Source organism: Actinia tenebrosa, unplaced genomic scaffold (genome assembly GCF_029948245.1).
Source record: "Actinia tenebrosa isolate PJP-AT-01 unplaced genomic scaffold, QUT_ActTen_1.0 PGA_scaffold12__29_contigs__length_12842862, whole genome shotgun sequence".
Classification (NCBI taxonomy): Eukaryota; Metazoa; Cnidaria; class Anthozoa; order Actiniaria; family Actiniidae; genus Actinia; species Actinia tenebrosa.
The window spans coordinates 7,711,331-7,731,140 of NW_028292572.1; the positions used below are offsets into that span (position 1 = coordinate 7,711,331).

At 38.2% G+C, this 19,810-nt stretch overlaps 1 protein-coding gene and 1 pseudogene across 1 annotated transcript; both read left to right on the forward strand.

Moving 5' to 3' along the window:
- The first annotated feature begins 7,180 nt into the window (after positions 1-7,180).
- Positions 7,181-11,670, forward strand: LOC148912183 (uncharacterized; annotated as a pseudogene).
- A 6,931-nt stretch (positions 11,671-18,601) lies between these two features.
- LOC116306977 (sperm motility kinase 3A-like) lies at positions 18,602-19,312 on the forward strand. Its single transcript, XM_031717113.2, has one exon. It carries the CDS (start codon positions 18,602-18,604, stop codon positions 19,310-19,312), a length of 711 nt encoding a protein of 236 aa, XP_031572973.2.
- Positions 19,313-19,810: the final 498 nt, after the last annotated feature.

Below are 19,810 nucleotides of genomic sequence, written 5' to 3' on the forward strand. Positions count from 1 at the left end.
GAGAAAAGAAACACGTATAGGTCCAGGGGTCCAGCAATTTTCCTCCTGCAGATACAGCTTTGACCTCCAGCAGTAATTCATTACACTAAAGTAAAGCCAGCTCAAACATATTTACTATTCTTTTCTTGTCCAGCATGCATATTGCCAGTCTTAAGATAACTTTATAGTCGCCAAATGCAGGTGAAAAAATGCACGCATATAGGTTTAATGTCAATAATCCTGTGTTCGTTTTTAGGTACCACGACTGTTAATGGCTTACCAATATTGAAATGTACTGACCGTGGATTAGGAATAAACGAAATCCTTCGTATATGTGTCGAAGAAAAAGTACCAAAAGAAAAGATATGCACAAAATTGCCCGCGATGGTACAAAGAAGTGCAGTATTCGTCATCGATCTGTCTTTCGTCAACCACATAGATTTAGCTGCTGACGATTGCGGAGTGTATGGTTGCCACTCAAGTCCATCTGTGAAGGTAGAAGTAGGAGTAGATGACGAAGGAAATCTGGAAAATAGTATAAGGAGTGTGTGCAAAGATGAGACGCAAGCAGCTTCCAGTTCCAGAAATGTCCGACAGTTTACTGTGCGTAGACAGTACAGTTGGCACAGCCTTTCAAAAGATTACAAACGCATCATTACAAAGGTCGAAGAAAATGATAAGATGTTGCGTTTTGCCATAGTCCAATATATTGTAAAAACAAAGGACACGTCTAAGTTGTTTGAAATGCCCCATGGTCATAGCAGGAAGACGAAAGCACCATATCTAAGAACGAAGCCCAGCGTGTTGCAGAAGATAAGAAAACTTGGTCAGAATCAAGCAAGTGCCAAACGGATAATCAGAGAAATTGAGAACCAAGCTGGCGATGTTATATGTATTTCCTCTCCTTCGAATCTACCACGAGATCGCAACCAAGTATATTCGCAAGTACGAAATATCCCAGGACGAATAAGGTCGAGGAGTACTGGTCCAGCTGCTGCACCAAATCTTACAAAGTTGCTGTCCCTGCAGTATTCCGGTTCTTTTTTAAAAAACATAAGTTTTGCTGTCAGTACAAGTAAGGATGGAGTCAAACGAGCAGCACCCAATACATTTGCAGCGTCAGAAACGTGCCTAAAGTGGGTGAACCGGTTTTGTAAAGGAACTTCACCAGAGGCTGTGGCGGGTGTTGACATGACATACAAGCTTGGGCCATTCTATCTTACGACTCTGACATTTCCAAATCCCATGTTTGTGCTTAAATCGAACGACCAAAAGCACCCGACGACACTGGCTGCCATTATGACCTCCACGACAAAAGAAAAAAGGGATTACGAATATATGGCGAGATGTATTAAGTCAGAGGGCATCACATCTTTGACTTACGGCATGGATGGTGAATGCGCTATGGAGATGGGTTTTGAAGAAGTATTTCCGATCCATAATGGCTGTTTAGGTGAAAATATCCACCTACGCTGCTTTGATCATGTTCAGAATGACATTAACCAAAAGCTGCTTGCTCTTAAATTAACAGAAGCAGAGAGAAAGGTTATCATTTCTGACATTCTTGGACAAGAGCATCGCGGAGTAAGAACAACGGGTTTGGTTGATTGTACCACAGACGAGGACTTTGCATGGAGATATGTAGAAGTAGAAAAGAAATGGCCTGAAGAATTTAAGAAGTGGATGAAAACAGCAACTGGTCGCGTACGCCCTTTAACGGAGACGCTAAAGGAATGCATGTTGAAGCCAGTACGTACTGCTGCAGGACTAGGGGATCCACCAAATAAATGGTCCAACCAAAGAACGGAATCTATGAACAATGTAATTAAAGAGGCAAACCAGAATCAAGTAACTGACCAGGCACATATCCATGAAGTAATTGAAGCCAATGTCATCAGACAACAAGAGAGTGAATACATCAAAGCCATATACAATACCGGAGAATATCGTTTAGCTCCAAAATATAGACGACATTCAGTCAGTCCCTTGGAGTGGTCTAGAAAAACAGACGAACAACGTAAAGAGCACGTGAAACGCGTTCTAGGATGCCATTTTGAAAGTGCCAAAAGTCAAAATCATTTGACAACCAAAAAGCTGTCTGTAGATCTGCTAAATTCTGGAATCAACACAGTTGCTCCAGGCCTCCTTCATTCCATATGGCATCAGGCTGAAGTTATTTTGTCTTTCCACCACGTAATCGTAATCGTAATCGTTTTCTCAGGAAAAAACCTATAAATAAACGTAAAATAATTCTTCATCATTACATGGAAACATTCTTATGTGAATCCACTTTTTTCGCTTTTGTCTTTGTGGGCTTCCTTTGTGCTGTCATATCTTATGATTGGGGTCCCTGTGCATTCAAAATGGCGCCACAACAACACGAGTTGAACTGTAAACGAAAGTTTACATTGTTCTTCCCACAGACATTCAAAGTAAAACATGGGACAGTTAAACATGGGATCGCAAAGCCTCAGGTAACACAATCGTTAAGTTTATATCCAGTTTCACTTTCATCTATTTATATATTTTAAACTGAATATACATTTCGCATTTTACAGTCTGTCGTTTCGCATTTTACAGATCTGTAAAATGCGAAATCCTCGTTTCGCATTTTATTGTGTCGTTTCGTTTCGTTTCGTTTCGTGGTTTATGGTAAGCCTTATTAACCTTTATCACAACATTAATCGTTCTTAAAGAGGATTTCTATTTAATCGTCTTTAAGTTGTTAATTAAAGGTATATAAGGTACCTTTACCAACTTTAATCTATTGATTAAAGGTAAGTTAAGATAATTTTTCGCCCTGTGAATTTCTTATAAAAGGAAAGTGAATATATTTACCGCCGATGTTTTGCACTTTTGAAGAGACGAAGACGTTGCTTCAAACCTGCATCGAGAGTGGTTTTCAAAACACAGCCTCTCAGGAAAATTCTCAATCCAATTGTAATTTATGTAATAACAAGAACCTTAAACCTCAAGAAAGGTTGTCGTAAATGTTTTAAATAACTTAAAAGAAGAAGACAACTATTACAAGACTTGAAGGACATTCAATTTCAGTTTGAAAGGCAAGCATCGTCAAGTGCAGGCATACAGACTACAAACCAACAAAGAAATCAAATGAAGAAACCTGTCCTAGCGTTTCTACTCCGACGCGTCATGACGATCAAGCTCCTTTTCTTCAATGGCCAGTTAGTCCAGTGAAATGTGACGTTCATAACTTGTTGGACCACTTCTGAGTCGTCCTGTTCCAGCATGGCAACCGCGGGAACACCAATGTTGTTTAGTTTTTCGACCATCAGCGCTTTTAGTGGAGAGATAACCAACATAATGCTCGATCCACGCGGTCTTTCATAGAGTGCGTCCACCACGAGTGGAAGGCATTGAAAAATCAATGATTTACCGTACCCTTCAGGGAGGTTCACAAATATATTTCCGCTCTCGATGAACTTCCTTAAATATTCTTTTTCTAGTTCCAACAAACTTTCGATTTCGAATTGTTTTTTTACATATTTATAAGCATTTTCCTACCTCTCTTCACTGAACAACACACTAGACGACACCATTTTCTTATTTTGCATATTTCAGCGCAACGGGAAGAGATTGGCACGAGCTGTCGACCAATCAGAGCTCGGGTAAGAATTGATCCGGGCGAGAGCCAATCAGAAATCGCTTCTTATTTCGGGTCACAGGGAATACGATATATGGCGGACTTTGGCTGCTAGCATTCGAACTACATTCCTTTCTCATTGTTTGGATCGTACCAATGAGGTCGAGCGTATTGTTTCCTATTGAGCCAATCACAGTGTCCGAAAGTATAAACATGCTGAGTTTCAATCGAGCTGCCGAAGAACATCCTCGAAAGAAATCGGTGCGGAATATTCGCCGTTTTCGACTTCACACCGTTCTTCCTCTTCTAGTGAGCTTATCTTCACAGCACTAACTCCTAAACTACGTAACTTTGAGACTTGGTCATCCATTAGACGTATTAGCGACCTTTAGATACGTCGACGAGTACGAGTACGAGTAACGCTAAATCGTAGTCGATTTCCGATTTTTTACGATCACGATCAAGACTACAAAGAGATAGTGCCAATCTTTAAAAGTTTTAACTCGGATTCGTTCTCGTACTCGTCGTCGAATCTATAGGTCTCAATTAAAGGAGACACAACAACCACGATGTGGCCAGACTCTAGTGTATATTTGTAATCAAATACGAGAGGCAGAGCTTGGTAAATTAGAGATTTGCCAAACTCTGTTGGAAGATTGACAAAAATATTTTTTTTCTCTTCGACTAAAGTTTTGATAGCCGACTTCTGATGCGCATTTGGATCAGGAATACCGGACTTTGAAGACGCGAGGCCAAACATGCATGTACACTTCTTCTATGAACGAGTTGAGAATGCGAAATAAAAGCTGCACGGTGATTGGTCAGATCAAAATCCGCCAACGGTTCTAAATATTTAACCCGTCTTGTGATTGGCCAAACAATGAGAAAGGAATGTAGTTCGAATGCAAGCAGCCGTTTGTGGGGAGGGAGCGTTGCGTGACGACCGACACTAAAAACGGATGCGAGGGAGACTAGACTTTCGCAGACGGTTATTACGGAGAAATAAACAGGTGCACGCAGGCTACTTTTTTAAGGCTTGATATTTTAATATCATTAAAAACCTTATTTAAAAAGCATTACATAATTATTTTATTTTAAAAACATAACAGATATCAGAAAATTGGTAAATGATATAAAAAAATTCTTCAAATATAGTGAAACACAGAACCTGAGCTACCTGAACCACTATCACAAATGGAACAGGAACTTCAGGCTGCAAGTGAAGAAATCCATTGTTTAAAATACCTTCTGAAAATAGCAAAGATAGAAATCACCAATAAGGAGGTTGAGTTGAAGAACGTCAAAGAAGCTAAATTTTTAATAGTCTCTGACTATGGTCGAGTGATCACAACAAAGAATTTCAAAACGAGACCTAGAGACCTCATAATTTAAGCTCAAGTGTACAATTATTATCTAATAAGTAATGAAACAAAAATATTCAGATATATATTTTGATTCATAACATAGGCAATATATAATGCGTGCTCTGATTGGCTAACTTGCTATGTGAAAAAAATGGATATCCCATAGAGATATCCCATAAAAAAATTTTTTACGGTGAAGCGGCGAAAAATTCACCGTTGGTTCGCTAGCTGTAGCAAATAGCAAAGTGTTTCGTGACTTAAAACTAGAAATATGGCTTCTTTTCCATCTAGGAAAGATTATGAGCTTCCTAATTTTGATTTTGAGTTTGAACAAAATATTGAACCCCCAGTTAATAAACAACAAAAACCAGAAACAAATTCCCAAAGATTTGCTAACTTGAACGAAAGCGAGTTGCAAAATATCCTCACTGATAAGCAGTCTGCCAAGACCATAAAACCACAAACTGGTGTGTTTCCACGTTTAAAGGTAAGAAAAATTAATTAATAGCTTTTATGAGATAAAATGGTATGAGCTTTTGACTTAGTTAAAAAGATAGAAACTAGTTTTCATGAAAAACATTTTTCGCCAAAAAGTTAAAACACAGACAATAAACACTAACGTGGCTTCCGTATGTTGTGTTGTAGACAGCTATCACTATCAACGAGGAAAATCATAAAATATTAAACACCAATCTTTTCGCTTTGTTTTTATTGCTAGCAAACTGTTTACATATTTTTAAAGCAGAGAATCGATCTATCGGCAAACATCTCCTACTAATTCACTAAGTAATGTAATAAAACATCGTTTTTAACCGGTTTTGCACAACAGCTTGTTGAGTGCGCTTCACACTGCAACTAAGAAAACCAAAAAATAATTTCTCGATAATAGGTAAGAAATTCAAACCTTTATTCTTTTAGCATGGTGCAAAGAGAAGCACATTCAAACACCTCTTGAGAAGATGACGCTTGGTCAACTGGATGCAAATGTCCGCAGGTTTTATCCCGACGCACGAAAGACAACCGGCGAGATGTACAGCAAGAAAACATTCCTGGGCTATCTACATGCCATTGAGAGATATATGAATCAGCCTCCTTTAAACCGTGGTTTGAAGCTCTCAACTGGCCCAAGGTTTAACTGTTCAAATGAGATGCTTGATGTCCAGCTAGTTCAAATGAAGCGAAAAAACACGGATACACAACATAAACCAGTCATAGAAAACCAAGATCTATTGAAGTTGAAAACTTCCAAGGCTCTCTCCCTTAATGATCCACGGAGTCTGTTAAGGAATGTCTGGTTCCATCTGATCTTGTTTTTCTGCAGGAGAGGAAGAGAGTCTGATTGAAGGGTGGAATAACCCCTTCACAGAAAGCAAAGAGCTTGTTAGTTTATCTACAGTGAAACAAGCACCTGACGATGTAACTAGAGACCTGACGCTCAGAAAGTAGGGTTAGAAGCCTACAAAGTTTTCAGAGAGCAGCGGCTGGAATCCTCGCCACCACAGATAAAATTTCATGACAAAATCAAGTTGAAGAAAATGTAAACCTTTTCTTCCCTTAATAAGAAGAAAAAAGTCTCCGTCGATGGCAGGACAATGATCTTGAAAGCTGACAGATCTCTCTTCGGACGAATCATCATCATTGGTCAAAGCCGAAAAATCGAAGTCACAGAATTGCTGCAGTACAGTCTAGGGCCTTTGCCATGGTCTTTAGCTACTACAGAAGGACTTTCTCGGAAAACAAACAAGGCAGCCTTGGCGACCTCCCTGCAAAAGGATGTACAGCTGGCTGATTTGAAGTTGAGTGTTAGTGGGCGACAGACAACCTTTGCAATGGTTGCATCTTCACTTCTAACAAAAGTTCTTCACGAGGGTGCCCAGAGTAACAGAATCGACGTGGTCTTCGATACTTACCGAGATATCTCAATCAAGAATGCAGAGAGAGCCATGAATTAATCGGCACTCCTCCACCTACACCAACCACAGTTGACAATTCAGAGAGATCCAGCCATGTCGATATCGATTATTGGTCGTGTAAAAGTACAATATGAGAAGTAGCGGAACTTCAAATAGGCCCAATAACCAAAAGAAAATTAGTGTTGAAGAAAAGTAACAAAATCATCGAATCACTTAAAGAGTCAGTAAGTCCAGATTCATTTGGTAGTTTCATGGGACACAGTCTTCTCTATGATGCAGAGCAAGCATTGCAATTTCTAAATAAAGAATTATCTGAATCCATGGAAATCTCGGCCAAGAAGTACGACCCTCACAAGAGCCTGGTAAAACTTGTTGGTGAAGATGTAATGGCAAAGCAAACCATTACTTTAAGAGTTCCGGACTGGGTTCAGCTTCTTGTAAAAATTAAGACCAAGCTCCCAGATGATGGTTGGCAAACTATACTAAATTACTTGAATCTTGGCAGGAGTGGGGTTAGTATTTTTTATGAATTATTAGCTCAAAAATAACAACTAATGTTATTACTTTAATGTTGTCCCTAACTTAATCCACACTGTACATTATTCATTCTTCTTTTCTTTCTATTGACAATTCAATAATCTATTTACACTTGTGTGTCATTTATTTTGTTTTATTATCCATTCATGCATCCATTTCCTTACTAGTTTTCCTGACTAGTTACAATCACTTTCTTCTGTTCTTCATCTATGCAGTCATAAGCGCACTCATATTCATTGGTCAGTACTAATTCTCCACAATATTTTCTTCAAGAAATCAAGTGATGCTCAGTTGCTGCTTTCAAAGAACATGGTAAAGGCACTGAAGGAAATGATATTTGCAGTTGTGAAAAATGCAGTTGGCGTAGAGCCCCTTCCAGATGGCCTCTCTGGTCACTGTACTTCCCTTCCAGGTGTCCTCATGTGGGCAATAAGAGAGGCCAGGCTGCGACAATGTTAAAAACAAAAACTTGTTTTCAACTTAAAACTGGATGGCAGACCACTTTTTGGTATGGTGTTATATATGGCTTTATTGGATGTTACATGAAAAGATGTCAGAATCTTTGCCTATCTACTTAACACTACATCATAACAGGCTAGCTATATCTCAGGCCTCAATTATTTTCTAAACAAGTTTAATAGGTAAAGATCAAGTTTCGGTTGGAATTGTGCCAGTTGACTGCAATTTCCAAAGTTCTGAAAGTGCAGAAGCAGTTTATCCTCTTGCAATTGCAAATTGCAAAGAGGATAGATAAGTGAAAATTGTAAGTTTTTTAATTATAATTATTTATCATGAATTTGTTAATGAGTGTAAGACTGTATTATTACTCAGCCTACTGACCATTGGTATTCCATCTTAGAAGCCACAATTAATCATTCCTAATAGAAATTTCCCAATTATGTTTTTATGATTCAAAATGTAGTTTTAAAAGCTCATGTAATTCTTAATAAAAAATCTCTTTATTATATTCTTAAAGGGTCAATTTGAAAGCACTGATAAAAAAACTCAACCATGAAAGGCAGGTCATCAAACAACACGGTTTGACAATGGATGGAGAAACCTATGATATCAAATTTGTAGGTACTGAAAAAATAATAACTGAATATATGTAGCTATGCCAATTTCTTTATTCACATGTTTTTTATTAATACCAATTATCATTCTTTATAGTTACCCTTGACTACAAGGCATTGCTTTTGCTGATAGTAAAAAAAAATGATGAAAAGTTCATGCTTGGGGGAAAGGGCCTTGATGTGGAGTTTTGCATTTTCTGTGAAGCTGTTAGAGTAAGGATTATCAATATCTTATAAGAATGGAAGCTATAGAATACAGTGCAAATCAAAAATATATGACAAATGTTTCTTAGACTGTTGTTATCTGTGGTCATCATTTCTCAGATAGGCCAGAATAAAATAAATAATGTTTAAATAATGTTTAAATAATGTTTAAATGGTGGCTATATATGATGGCACTAGCTGTCAGCATGCATGCATGTAATGATGTTTCTCTATTGTATATCCTATTTTCTTATAGTTTCTTGAAGGAATCCTGAAAAAAGAACAATACATGAGGGATTATGGCACAAGAACTGAACATGTAGAGCTCACTGAAACCAAAGGTTAGAATTTGAAGTAGCAAAAAATAGTTATTAATTTGACATTTTATTTTAACTTAATGAGTGGAAATCATTTATTTTTTACTTAATTAGTTCTCAAGTTATTGATTGAGAAAAAATTGGAGGAGACTACTAAAAGACAAACCAAAATTGAGGAGAAATTTGTACAATGGTCCATTAAATAAGTTTTCGTTTGAATAATAGGCTCTAGAAGCAAGGACAAAGTTTAGGCTTTGGGGGCCCTTTTTTCTGCCAGTTTATCGTTCAACTTCTTCTTTGTCTTATAAATTGAATAAAGATCTGTATTCCTTTGCCTAAGAGGTTCTTAAAACTATGTACTGATATTGATAAAGCAGTAGAAGGGCTAGATGTTGCTTTGGCTGTTTTATTTCTTCAATTCTACGACCGAAGAGCAGGAGATGAATAAATTAAAACACGATAGATACCCAAATAAGCTAGTGCTTGATAAGTCATTCTCATCATTTTGTAAATGAACAGCGAAATATATTTGTAATAAGTTGATAATAGCTATGTGAATAATGTATGCGATATATTTGCAGGATATCAAGTTTGTTTTAAATGGATTTAGTTTAATTTATCTAGAGAAGTTGTTGTTACCAAGCGAGACATTTGTAGATTTTGCGCGCGTTCGTGTTCATCATGCATTAATGTGTTCGTGCTGTTTAAATAGATAAATAAAGCGGCCTCGTAACACGCTTAATTTCTTAAATTTTATACAATTTTAAAATTAGAAATGGTCATTTAGGAGTATTAAATTCATTAGAACGTTTTTAAAAAAAACTGCGATGTATTTGTTTGTGTTTTAGATTGTAATATCAATAAGCGGATGTTATAGAAAATTTTGTATGGAGAGCGAAAGTGTAAAAGAGAGCCGCTTGGAATTATTCCTCGACGCTATGAATGATGTGGAAGAAAATAAATTGAGCATAAGGAAAGCAGCCAAAATATGGGGTGTTAACAGGCAAACACTAGCCGATCGTATAAATGGAAAAGTAAAACTTGATAGGCGCAGGGGTCCCCCTTCAGCGTTGGCAAAAACTGAAGAGAACCTTTTGGCGGAATGGTTGATTGAACTGTCAAACCGTGGCTTTGGAATGTCTAAGCAAGGGTTCCTTCTATCAGTCAAGCAATTTTTGGATAAGGACGGTAGAGCTACTCCATTCAAAGATAATATGCCCGGGCGTAGGTGGTACAGAAGCTTTCTTAGCCGTAACCCCAAAGTGAAGCTCCGCAAGGCACGCCCTCTTGAGAAAAAACGAGCGAGAATCACAAAGGAGGATGTTAATGGCTGGTTTGATGAGTTCGAAATGTTTTTGACAGAGAAAGGGCTTACAGATTCCCCAGCGCATCTATGGAATTGTGATGAGACTGGTTTTGATTTGCAAGGGCGTACTGGAAACGTGCTTGGACCATCAAATCAGAAAGAGGCACCGTATCAAGTAACCACAGGAAACCGTGAGCGCATAACCATGCTGCCTTGCTTTAACGCGTGGCCAGTGGATGACACCGTATTTTATCTTCCCAGGGAAGAGGATACCTGTGACTTAGAATCCTCTTGAGGGAGGGGTCCAAGGAAGTGTTTTTTCTGTCACACCATCCGGTTACATGGACACTTCAACCTTTTATATGAGGCTTGCAAATCACTTTATACCCAATCTGCCACCAGCAAGACCCGTTGTGTTGCTTATCGATAGCCACGATTCACATTTAGATCTGGAAACGTTTCAGTTAGCAGAACAAAATGGTGTTCATATTTATGCTCTTCTAAAGAACACGACACATATGTTGCAACCAGCTGACGTAAGTCTCTTCGGCCCAATGAAGAAAAGCTGGTATAACTCACTCAGGCGTTTTAACCAAGCAAATCCGAATGCCGACATCAATAAGAAAAACTTTTGTGCTGTGTTTAAACCTACTTGGGAAGAGGTTATGATTCCAACTATTCTGAGCGGTGCTTTTCGAAAATCGGGTATATACCCTTTGGATAGAGGCCAGGTATCAAAGAGTGTACTCGCTGCGACGAACACTCTTGGAGAAGCTAATTCAGCGCCAGCCGCTAATGAAAGTGCAACACATGCAGCGTTTAAGGAATTAGATGGAGTGCTGGCAACGCCCACTCGAGACAAGTACCGCCGTCGGGTTGAAGAGAATTATGATATCGAAAGCAGCCCGACTTTTAACGCCTGGCAAAAGCTTTATCGTAAGGCTTTTCCTGACAACTCTAGTGTCAATCTCTCTAAGGCCAGCACCTCGACGACAGAAAAGCCAAAGGAAAGGATGGCCTTATGTTCTGTGCCTTCTCAACCACTGAGCGATTCCAGATCAGGAACGTTGCTGAAAGAAATCCTGACATACCCTACCTTAGAAGCAAAAGGCCCTCCAAAAAGAAAGAATATAAAGCGAACTATTCCAAATTTCGTCAGCGGGCCCGCGTCAAGGCAGATCCTTTTGGATGAGAAACTAAAGAAAGCGCGCGAGCTAGCAGACAAGCAGAAAAAGTTCCAAGAACGGGAAGAAATGAAGGAAGAAAGAAGGAAGAGAGCGGAAGAAGATAAAGCTCGAAAAGAAAAAAGAAAACGAGAAATTCAGGAAAAGAAGAGAAAGGACAAAGAAAACAAAAGACCAAGGAAGCAATGAGAATCGAGGAAAAAACTTTTTCAAACAATTTTCAAACGATTTCGAGTCATCGTTAGAGAACGTTTCTCTTGAAAGCAAATATCATCATAGGTTGCAATTAAAGTTTGCCAATCCATGAAGCACAAATTAAGAACCTCACAAGATAAACCTGTCAAATGCCTAAAAGAGACATAAACATAATACCTTATTATTTTCATGAAATAATCGCAACGCATTTCGTGATTTGAAGATGAGCATATTGCGCGCGCGGCTGTTTAATTTTGCTATTGAACATCTTAAATCACTTAAATGTTGCGGTTTTTTTAAGTTGTTTAGAAATTCTCTTAATGAGTGCGCTAGTAGATCACTTTCTTTTTGAGTCGTCACGTTAAAGCTTGGGTGCATAAGGATATGTCAACTGTTATATGTCATATTGCGTTTTATTAGTTCTGGTTGAAATTTTTTTGCTTTGCTTTTCCTATTAGAATGCATATTATCTTGATAGACAACGCGGTAATTAAAGGATATCATGAGTTCCAAATCAGACCTCCCCCGGCGATGTTATTATCAGTGACGAGAGAGCTAGGAAACAAACATGACCCCAATGCATGCCTCGTTTGGGTGCCAAAACTGGACCAAATACCGGCTTCAGAATGGAATATGGTTACTGACGAGAAGCGCGGAGAGACAGTCAGGACAATTGCTGGCCTCCCTATCGGGAGGGTCCCTAGGGGAATTTCTAAGTGCTTTTGGGAATTGTTAGGATCCCCTGACATCAACGATATCAACTGGTAAGCTGCACTAATATGGACGTGAGGAGGCTATAGGGTGGTTCTTGTTAACCCGTCAAACACACTTAGAATCTACTTTCTTGTGCGGATTAATAAAAATCGCTCTTATCCTTTTATCAAATTATTTGTTTCACATCCCTGTTTTAGAGATTGCATATTAAAATTGGTTACTTTGGTAGATTGTTCTTTGTTTTGAGCTATCATCTCTCTAAACTCAAGCTAAATGTAATTTGTCCTGTGAGTAGGAAGTTTTGGGTTTGAATGGCTTCTGATTATTAGCTAGGTGTATTTACTTTGTGGCAAACTCTCAACTAGGACCGCAGTCATCTCCCATTCCAATATATATAATTTCCCTGTTGCCTCCGCAGATAAGGACACAGGAGTATGATCAATAGTGTAAACTACTGATAATATGCAACCTCTACTTTCCAGAAGGCAGATGGGCGTGCCATGTAAAAGCTTTCCCCCGTGGCCCAACCAGCATTCCCCTAGGGGGAGGTGCTGTAATTCCATGCTCCTACAGAATAGAAGTCAAGAGTGGCCACCAGTATGTGTTACAGAAAGTGCGAGCAGCGGTCGCTGCTATGGATGAAAGCACCGTTCTTGAAGTGCATATGCTTTAAGCGTCGAAGTTAAAGATTATAAATAAAAGTATTGCTTATAAATTCTGTGCACGGAGTGTTGAATTAATGTATCCTGGGCCCGGTTGTTTGAAGGTGGATTAGCGTTAGCCAAGGGATAATTGCCATGGCAGCTAAATGGCTTTGAACAGCGGTTAAACCTCCTGAATTAAAATTAAACATGTTGACATTATATTCATTTATATCTACAGATTGCGATAAATTAATGTTATTGATGCTTTCCTTTTTTCTTGCGATATTTTGATAGATTTAGATACGATCTACGCATTTTCTATCAGAGAGCTAACAGTTTACTTGCATAAATACTATTGATCTCATGGAATTTTCGCAAATGCTAAAGTGCGCAGTAAAATTGGCGTTGTTTCTGCATGATATCTAACTTGTTTTGCAATTTTTAATGTAAGAAACTATTAAGTGTGTATTTAGAAAGTGCCTTTTTGCTATTTAGCTCCTAAACAACACAGGGATCTCAATAAACCGCACAGTTATTGGCAGTGGCAGGATACTGGACCAGATGGCAGCATACTGGACCTCCAAACCACTTTGTTAAAACTGCGATGCAAACCAAAGACAAAGGATACAAATGACAAATTTGTTCTTATTGTGTTGCAGAATAATTGATTCATAATTTGGTCGGGTTTCAATGCATTAGCTTTTAATAAAAGGGAGTTACAGCGATTTTTAGCTGAAGTGGCAGGATACTGGGCCACACACTGTACAGGTGCTATTGGAATTGCCAAGCAAGCAAAGAGAAGGAAGAAAAACAAAGAAGTAGATTCAAAGAAAAATGCCATGGCAGGTGCTGCAGCTCACCTACAGGTAGAACATTATATGAAGGTATGTTATCAACCATTTTTTACAGCTAACATTGCTGGATCAATTTATTTCAAAGATCATTGAAGTCATTACACAACACTGCCCAATGACCAGTGAAAATTTCTAAGAAATGTAAAACCAATTACAAGTCTGATAATTATGCAATCAACTGACAGAATAAGTGATTTCTAACCATGCATGCACATAAATTGACATTTATGAAATCAAGGTATGCAACCAATAAAGGGAACCAAAAAATATGAGGGTCCATTCTTTCTAATTGGTTTCTGTTCTTTTAAGTGCCAGTTGTGGGGAGGTCTACTTCGTCACGTTTGGTTTGACGCTTGGCAGTGGTGACTATGGCCATCTGACTATCGATCACAGTGCAATGCTTTTTAGACTGCACAGGTCATTTCGTCTTTTTTCTAACCAAAGGTTTGAAGCATCGCACAAGTTACACCGCATGATGTATTCCAGGTCCACCAACCATGATACTTCAGGGGAAGCACAATCATGTAGGTTATACTTATTACTTGATTTCAGTCATAGCGCTCGAACCATGAACCCTTTGGACTTTTTTCTGCATATAATTATGGCAGCATCCAATCACAACAAACTTTAGGTGTTTTTTTTTTTAGCTTTCTCATGGGAACTACTGAGAAACACGTCAATATTGTGCTGTGTGCTCTGATTAAATGGTTCCTAAAAGTGGTTTCATTCCTTTTTATATCAAGCGCTGATTGAATTAGTTGGAAAAAAGACAAAAAAGGACCTAAGTTTTCATGGTTCATTAGGGCTGTGACTGTAACAAACAGTTTGTATATTTGGCCAATTTTTAGCATGAAAAATATAAAACAAATATGAAAATTTACACTTTAAAAGAAAGGTGTATTGAATAAACCTAAAAATTAACTTTATTTTAAAATTAAGATATTGATTTTTACATTACCTGTTTCCTCAACAGTAGAACAAATTCTCATACATTGGTTTTCAGGAAAACTCCTTGAACTTCGCTATCAGTTTGTAAAGGCACAAGAATGCCTAGAAAATGGCGAGGCTGACATGATTTCTATTGTTTCCAAGCCAATCAGAATGCTTACATTTTCATTTGATTTCTTTCCATTTTTATGCACTTGATTTTCAAAAAAACAGAACTGCTCTCAGCCAATCAGAATCAAGAAATTTTTGCTTAAGTATTATTAATAAGGAAAGAGAGAGGAATTACTGTTTTAATATGACTGTATGTGAATATTATGACTATGAATATTATGTATTTTCAAAGTAAATTTTTGTCAAAAACATTTTATCAAATGACTAGGCGTCCAATGTTCTGGGTTCCATCCCTGGTGCTGAAAGATTGGAATTGATATAAGAACATCAATAATTATTATGTTTAAATATGTTTACTTAATTATTTACATCCCTAGTCAATTACCAAAGCAATAAGCACTTTATTAGTGTATATTGTTTTGCAACTTTCAGGTTCCCGTCACTTCAAATTTCGAGGTTGTGGATGGAAACCAAGATATCCAGTCCAGCATTGGACCACAGAAGATAAGTTCTGGATATGTCTTATGAATGGGCTGTTTAAGGAAATGTTTGGTGAGGATCACCTGGAGTATGTTTTTGTTAAAGGCAAAGGCACAAGAGTGAGTGAGCTAACAGACCCAAGAGTCCATATGTCTTACAATCATGATGTTTGGGAAGCAGGGTATGAAAGAAAAAAACAAGAAGTGAAACTCCCTCAGCCAGTTGCAATCAATATACTAAATCTCTTGCCAACAATTGCAAAGAATGATGATAGTGCCAGTGTTGATAATATGGAAAAGGAGGAGGAGGAGGAGGATCCTGAAGATGGTAATGGTAGCGGTGTTAGTGATGATGATTGTGGTGGTGACAGAGATGATATGTATGGTGATAATGATGATGATGACTTTACCACTAAATGTGATTCAAGCAAATATCATCCAACAGAAGTAATCGATATCGATAGTGACAGTGAAGTGGAAGATGATTTTTAATCCTGTACTGACAAACAAGAGGAAACTTCCTTTAGAGGGAATATCTCAGAATTATCTTACCATCAAATTAAGCCAGACATAACAAGAAATGAGCTAGCCCTTTCGATGACAAACCATAACATTCCAAGAGCTGATATAGCATGTATGGGAATACCGGATGTTGGTTTTCAAAGAACCCATGTCAGAGCCATTTATGGAACATTTAAAGAAACAGACCCCAGAAAGCTCAAGGAAAGGCCATGTTCTAGTGTTCTGACAAGAGCTGAAAACCTAATGAAGGGGGAAAAAGGCAAATCTCAAATTCTTACTGGTGTGAAAATAGGATCTCAGTAGCAGGGGTTTGCTAGTTCTTCAACGATACTCTTTGATATCCAGTATTCGAAAGGAAATTAAAGCAGAAGTTGGCTGGTTAGATGAGATAGATAACATTGCAGATGCTGACAGGGCAAGGATTGGTGTGCAATTATGGCACAATAGACCTACTACTATTGTCCTTAAGCATAGATCCAAGGCTATAGATGTAGAGTCCTTTTCGTACCTAGCAATGGAAAGATACATTGACAACATGGTGATAGACATGGTTTCAAGGTTTCAAGGTTTTTTTATTTCCCAGAATAAGAAGTTTATACTTTACATCACTATTTTTTTTAAATTAACTGGGAGGAGCAGAAGAAAAACAACCCAAAAGGGTTAAGAGAATATTTCTGCACCTTGAAACTATATAATACTTTCAAAGAAGGGGGAAAGAGGCAAAACTAAAATACATTCAATACACATAAAAAGTTATATACAATAAAGTGAAGTTTGAACTAAATCAATAAATTGCATTCAATTAATAAATTGCATTCAATGCTTTCTTAGGGAATCTTATGAGGCAGACAAGAAAGATACTTCGTATCTACCAACTGAATTTTGGCAGTGGATTGATTGTGATAATGATTTCCTTTATCAGAAAGTTGAGTCACTCAATGCCAACCTTCATGGTCAAAAGCTAAAGCAGATCTTAACACCAGTGCATATGACCAATCACTGGGGGCTAGTATATGTTGATATTGAAGGCAAGACCCTGCGTTTTGATGATGGCCTTCGACTGGTACCAGGTCAGTATGTAATCAAAGGAATCAAGCACCTCCTAGATATTTTGCAAGTGATGTTGCCTGATCATCAGGAACTTTCCAGTTCCTTCTGGAATGGGGGTACTGACCATTTCAGACGTTTTGGGATGCCAAGTCAGACAGGACCAACAAGTAGTGAAGGGGCAGGAAGCTGTGTAATTTTGTCTGCAAAAGACTTCATCAACCATGGGCCAATCATAATGAATAAGTTCTCTTGGTCCTTTGCTGAAATGAAAGCCCACAGGATCCAACTTATGTTAAATATTCTAAGTTGGACTACATAGATAAAAACTAAAAAGCTATTCCTAGGGAATAAAAGGTAGTCAGCTCTGAATGGGCTGTTGTTATCTGGAAGGTATTAGGATTTTTTCAAAATTATATCATTTCTACTGCCTTCCTTGGGTAGTCAGCACTGAATGGGCTGTTGTTATCTGGAAGGTATTAGGATTTTTTCAAAATTATATCATTTCTACTGCCTTCCTTGGGTAGTCAGCACTGAATGGGCTGTTGTTATCTGGAAGGTATTAGGATGTTTTCAAAATTATATCATTTCTACTGCCTTCCTTGGGTAGTCAACTCTGAATGGGCTGTTGTTATCTGAAAAGTATTAGGGCTTTTTCAAAATTATATCATTTCTACTGCCTTCCTTGGGAGGTCAGCAATGAATGGGCTGTTGTTATCTGGAAGGTATTAGGATTTTTTCAAAATAATATCATTTCTACTGCCTTCCTTGGGTAGTCAGCACTGAATGGGCTGTTGTTATCTGGAAGGTATTAGGATTTTTTAGTTGTTACTAGTTGGAAATCCCGTTAAATAAAATATGAACCTGTATTTTGAATGAATATGGCAGTTATCAATTTTCACTGTCTATCATGCGTACTTTTTTTCAAATGCGTTACAGGTATATTATATACTATCAATCATTTCCTGCAGCTTCCTCAGCGTCCAATTATACGTCTAATTAAGGAGACCGGTGATTTCTTTTGTTTGAAATTATCAACGGCATTTGTCAAACATCGACCAACCCGCAAACGGCTTCATTTCCATTATAGTGTTAAAGCTCGATAATAAGCCGTCACGTGTGCTAGTGCTAGTTGAGTGTTCCGATATCTTTTTTAAAATCTCTAGCTTGCGCACAAATGGCTAGGAACAAGGGGAAAAATTTAAAAGACAAAGAGAAAATTAAAGAGATTAGAAAGGAGGCCAAGAAGAGATGGAGGGTCCGAAAGAAAAACGTAAAGCCACTACTACAGGTTGCTGGAGCAGGAAACAAGAGACAAGAGTTCAAACAGACAAACCAAGTTCCCGATCAAATGGTACCAGATGAGACTGATTCTGCTAACGTCGAAAAATTGAATGGTGTAGATAATGTCGGAGAGACCCGTCGCCCAGATCTGGAGAGAACAAGAGATGGTGGTAAATATTACGGATGAAGCTTGCCGGGAAATTGACTTAGATAACGCTAAAGACGACGAAGGGCAAGGGCAAGGGGATGACGAACACAGAACACAGTCAAAGAAATTTCGCCTTGCCAAATTATAAAAAGTACGACGTGTTTGGGTGCGGGTATGTTCGGGAGCTGCTATTTGGCCAGGTACAGAGGAATAAAGGTAGCTGTTAAAGAATACCACTGCCATCCAAACACGGATGAAAGCCACGTAAAGAAAGAGGTTCTCCACGAGGCGTCTGTGTTGTCTCGTCTTGGACACCATCGTGGACTACCGCTTTTGTTAGGAATTGGGACGCAAATTAAGCCCTATCGCCTTATTATCCAGTTTCACAGTGAAGCGAAAAAAAGTCTGACGCTCTTAAAAGCGATTAAAAAGCTGTCCATGGCAAATGAAGAATGGTTAAGTGTCATGAAAAAAGTTACTGTCGCCGTTTCTCGAGTGCACGAAGTGGGATTTCTTCACAACGACATTAAAGTGAACAATGTTGTGTTGGGGAAACGAGGGGAAGGCTACAATCCAGTATTAGTGGATTTCGGCAAAGCACGAACAATTGACAGCCCAAAATCACGGAAAATCCTTCCGCTGCCGGAACAAAGAGCCCATCTAAAGAAGTACCCATATTTTGCTCCAGAGATTCCGCGAGGCCAGGGTACGCAAAGCATAGCAAGTGACATATATTCACTTGGATATATGTTTATCCACGTTAAAGAAGTCATGAAACCAACAAGTTGTCGAGAAATCCACTTGCTGACTTTTAATCTTAAAATGGCTGTGCACGACATTCCGTCTCGTCGCCCTTCAATTAGAAGCATTCTCTCGGTTTTATAGTTTCATTCCTCCTCGTACGAAATTGTTCCATCATCCTTTTTGAGGCTTCCAGCACATTTTCAAAAACTTTTATAAATTTTTGCTTTGATTCTTCTAGGTTTTTTTGAAGGACCTGTGGACCTTTTATGAACTCGAAAATATTTTAGTATTTGAAACTACAGCACAGGATAATTATGCTATATCAAGAGCTAATGAAATACTAGCAATTTAAGCTCGACGTGAGACTCCGTACTTCACGCGAGCTGAACCTAATACAAATAAGCAAAACCCATTATTTAGATTTCTTTGTATTAAGTTCGGCTCGTGTAAAGTACAGCGTTTGACCCTGCCTTAAAGAATAAAAAGCAACTCATTTGAAAAGTCAGGGTGACTATTAACTGTTAGTAAAAAAAGAAGAAAAAGAATGAAAGAAAAAAAAACGAAAGATAGACTAGAAAGAAAGAAAGCAAGAGAATAAAGGATTCCTTTTTTGGTTAGCCATTTAAGCCATTATGTTTT

Bases quoted from the DNA above. Each gene is read 5' to 3' on its own strand.
- LOC116306977 (XM_031717113.2), top strand. From the start codon at position 18,602: ATGTTCGGGAGCTGCTATTTGGCCAGGTACAGAGGAATAAAGGTAGCT.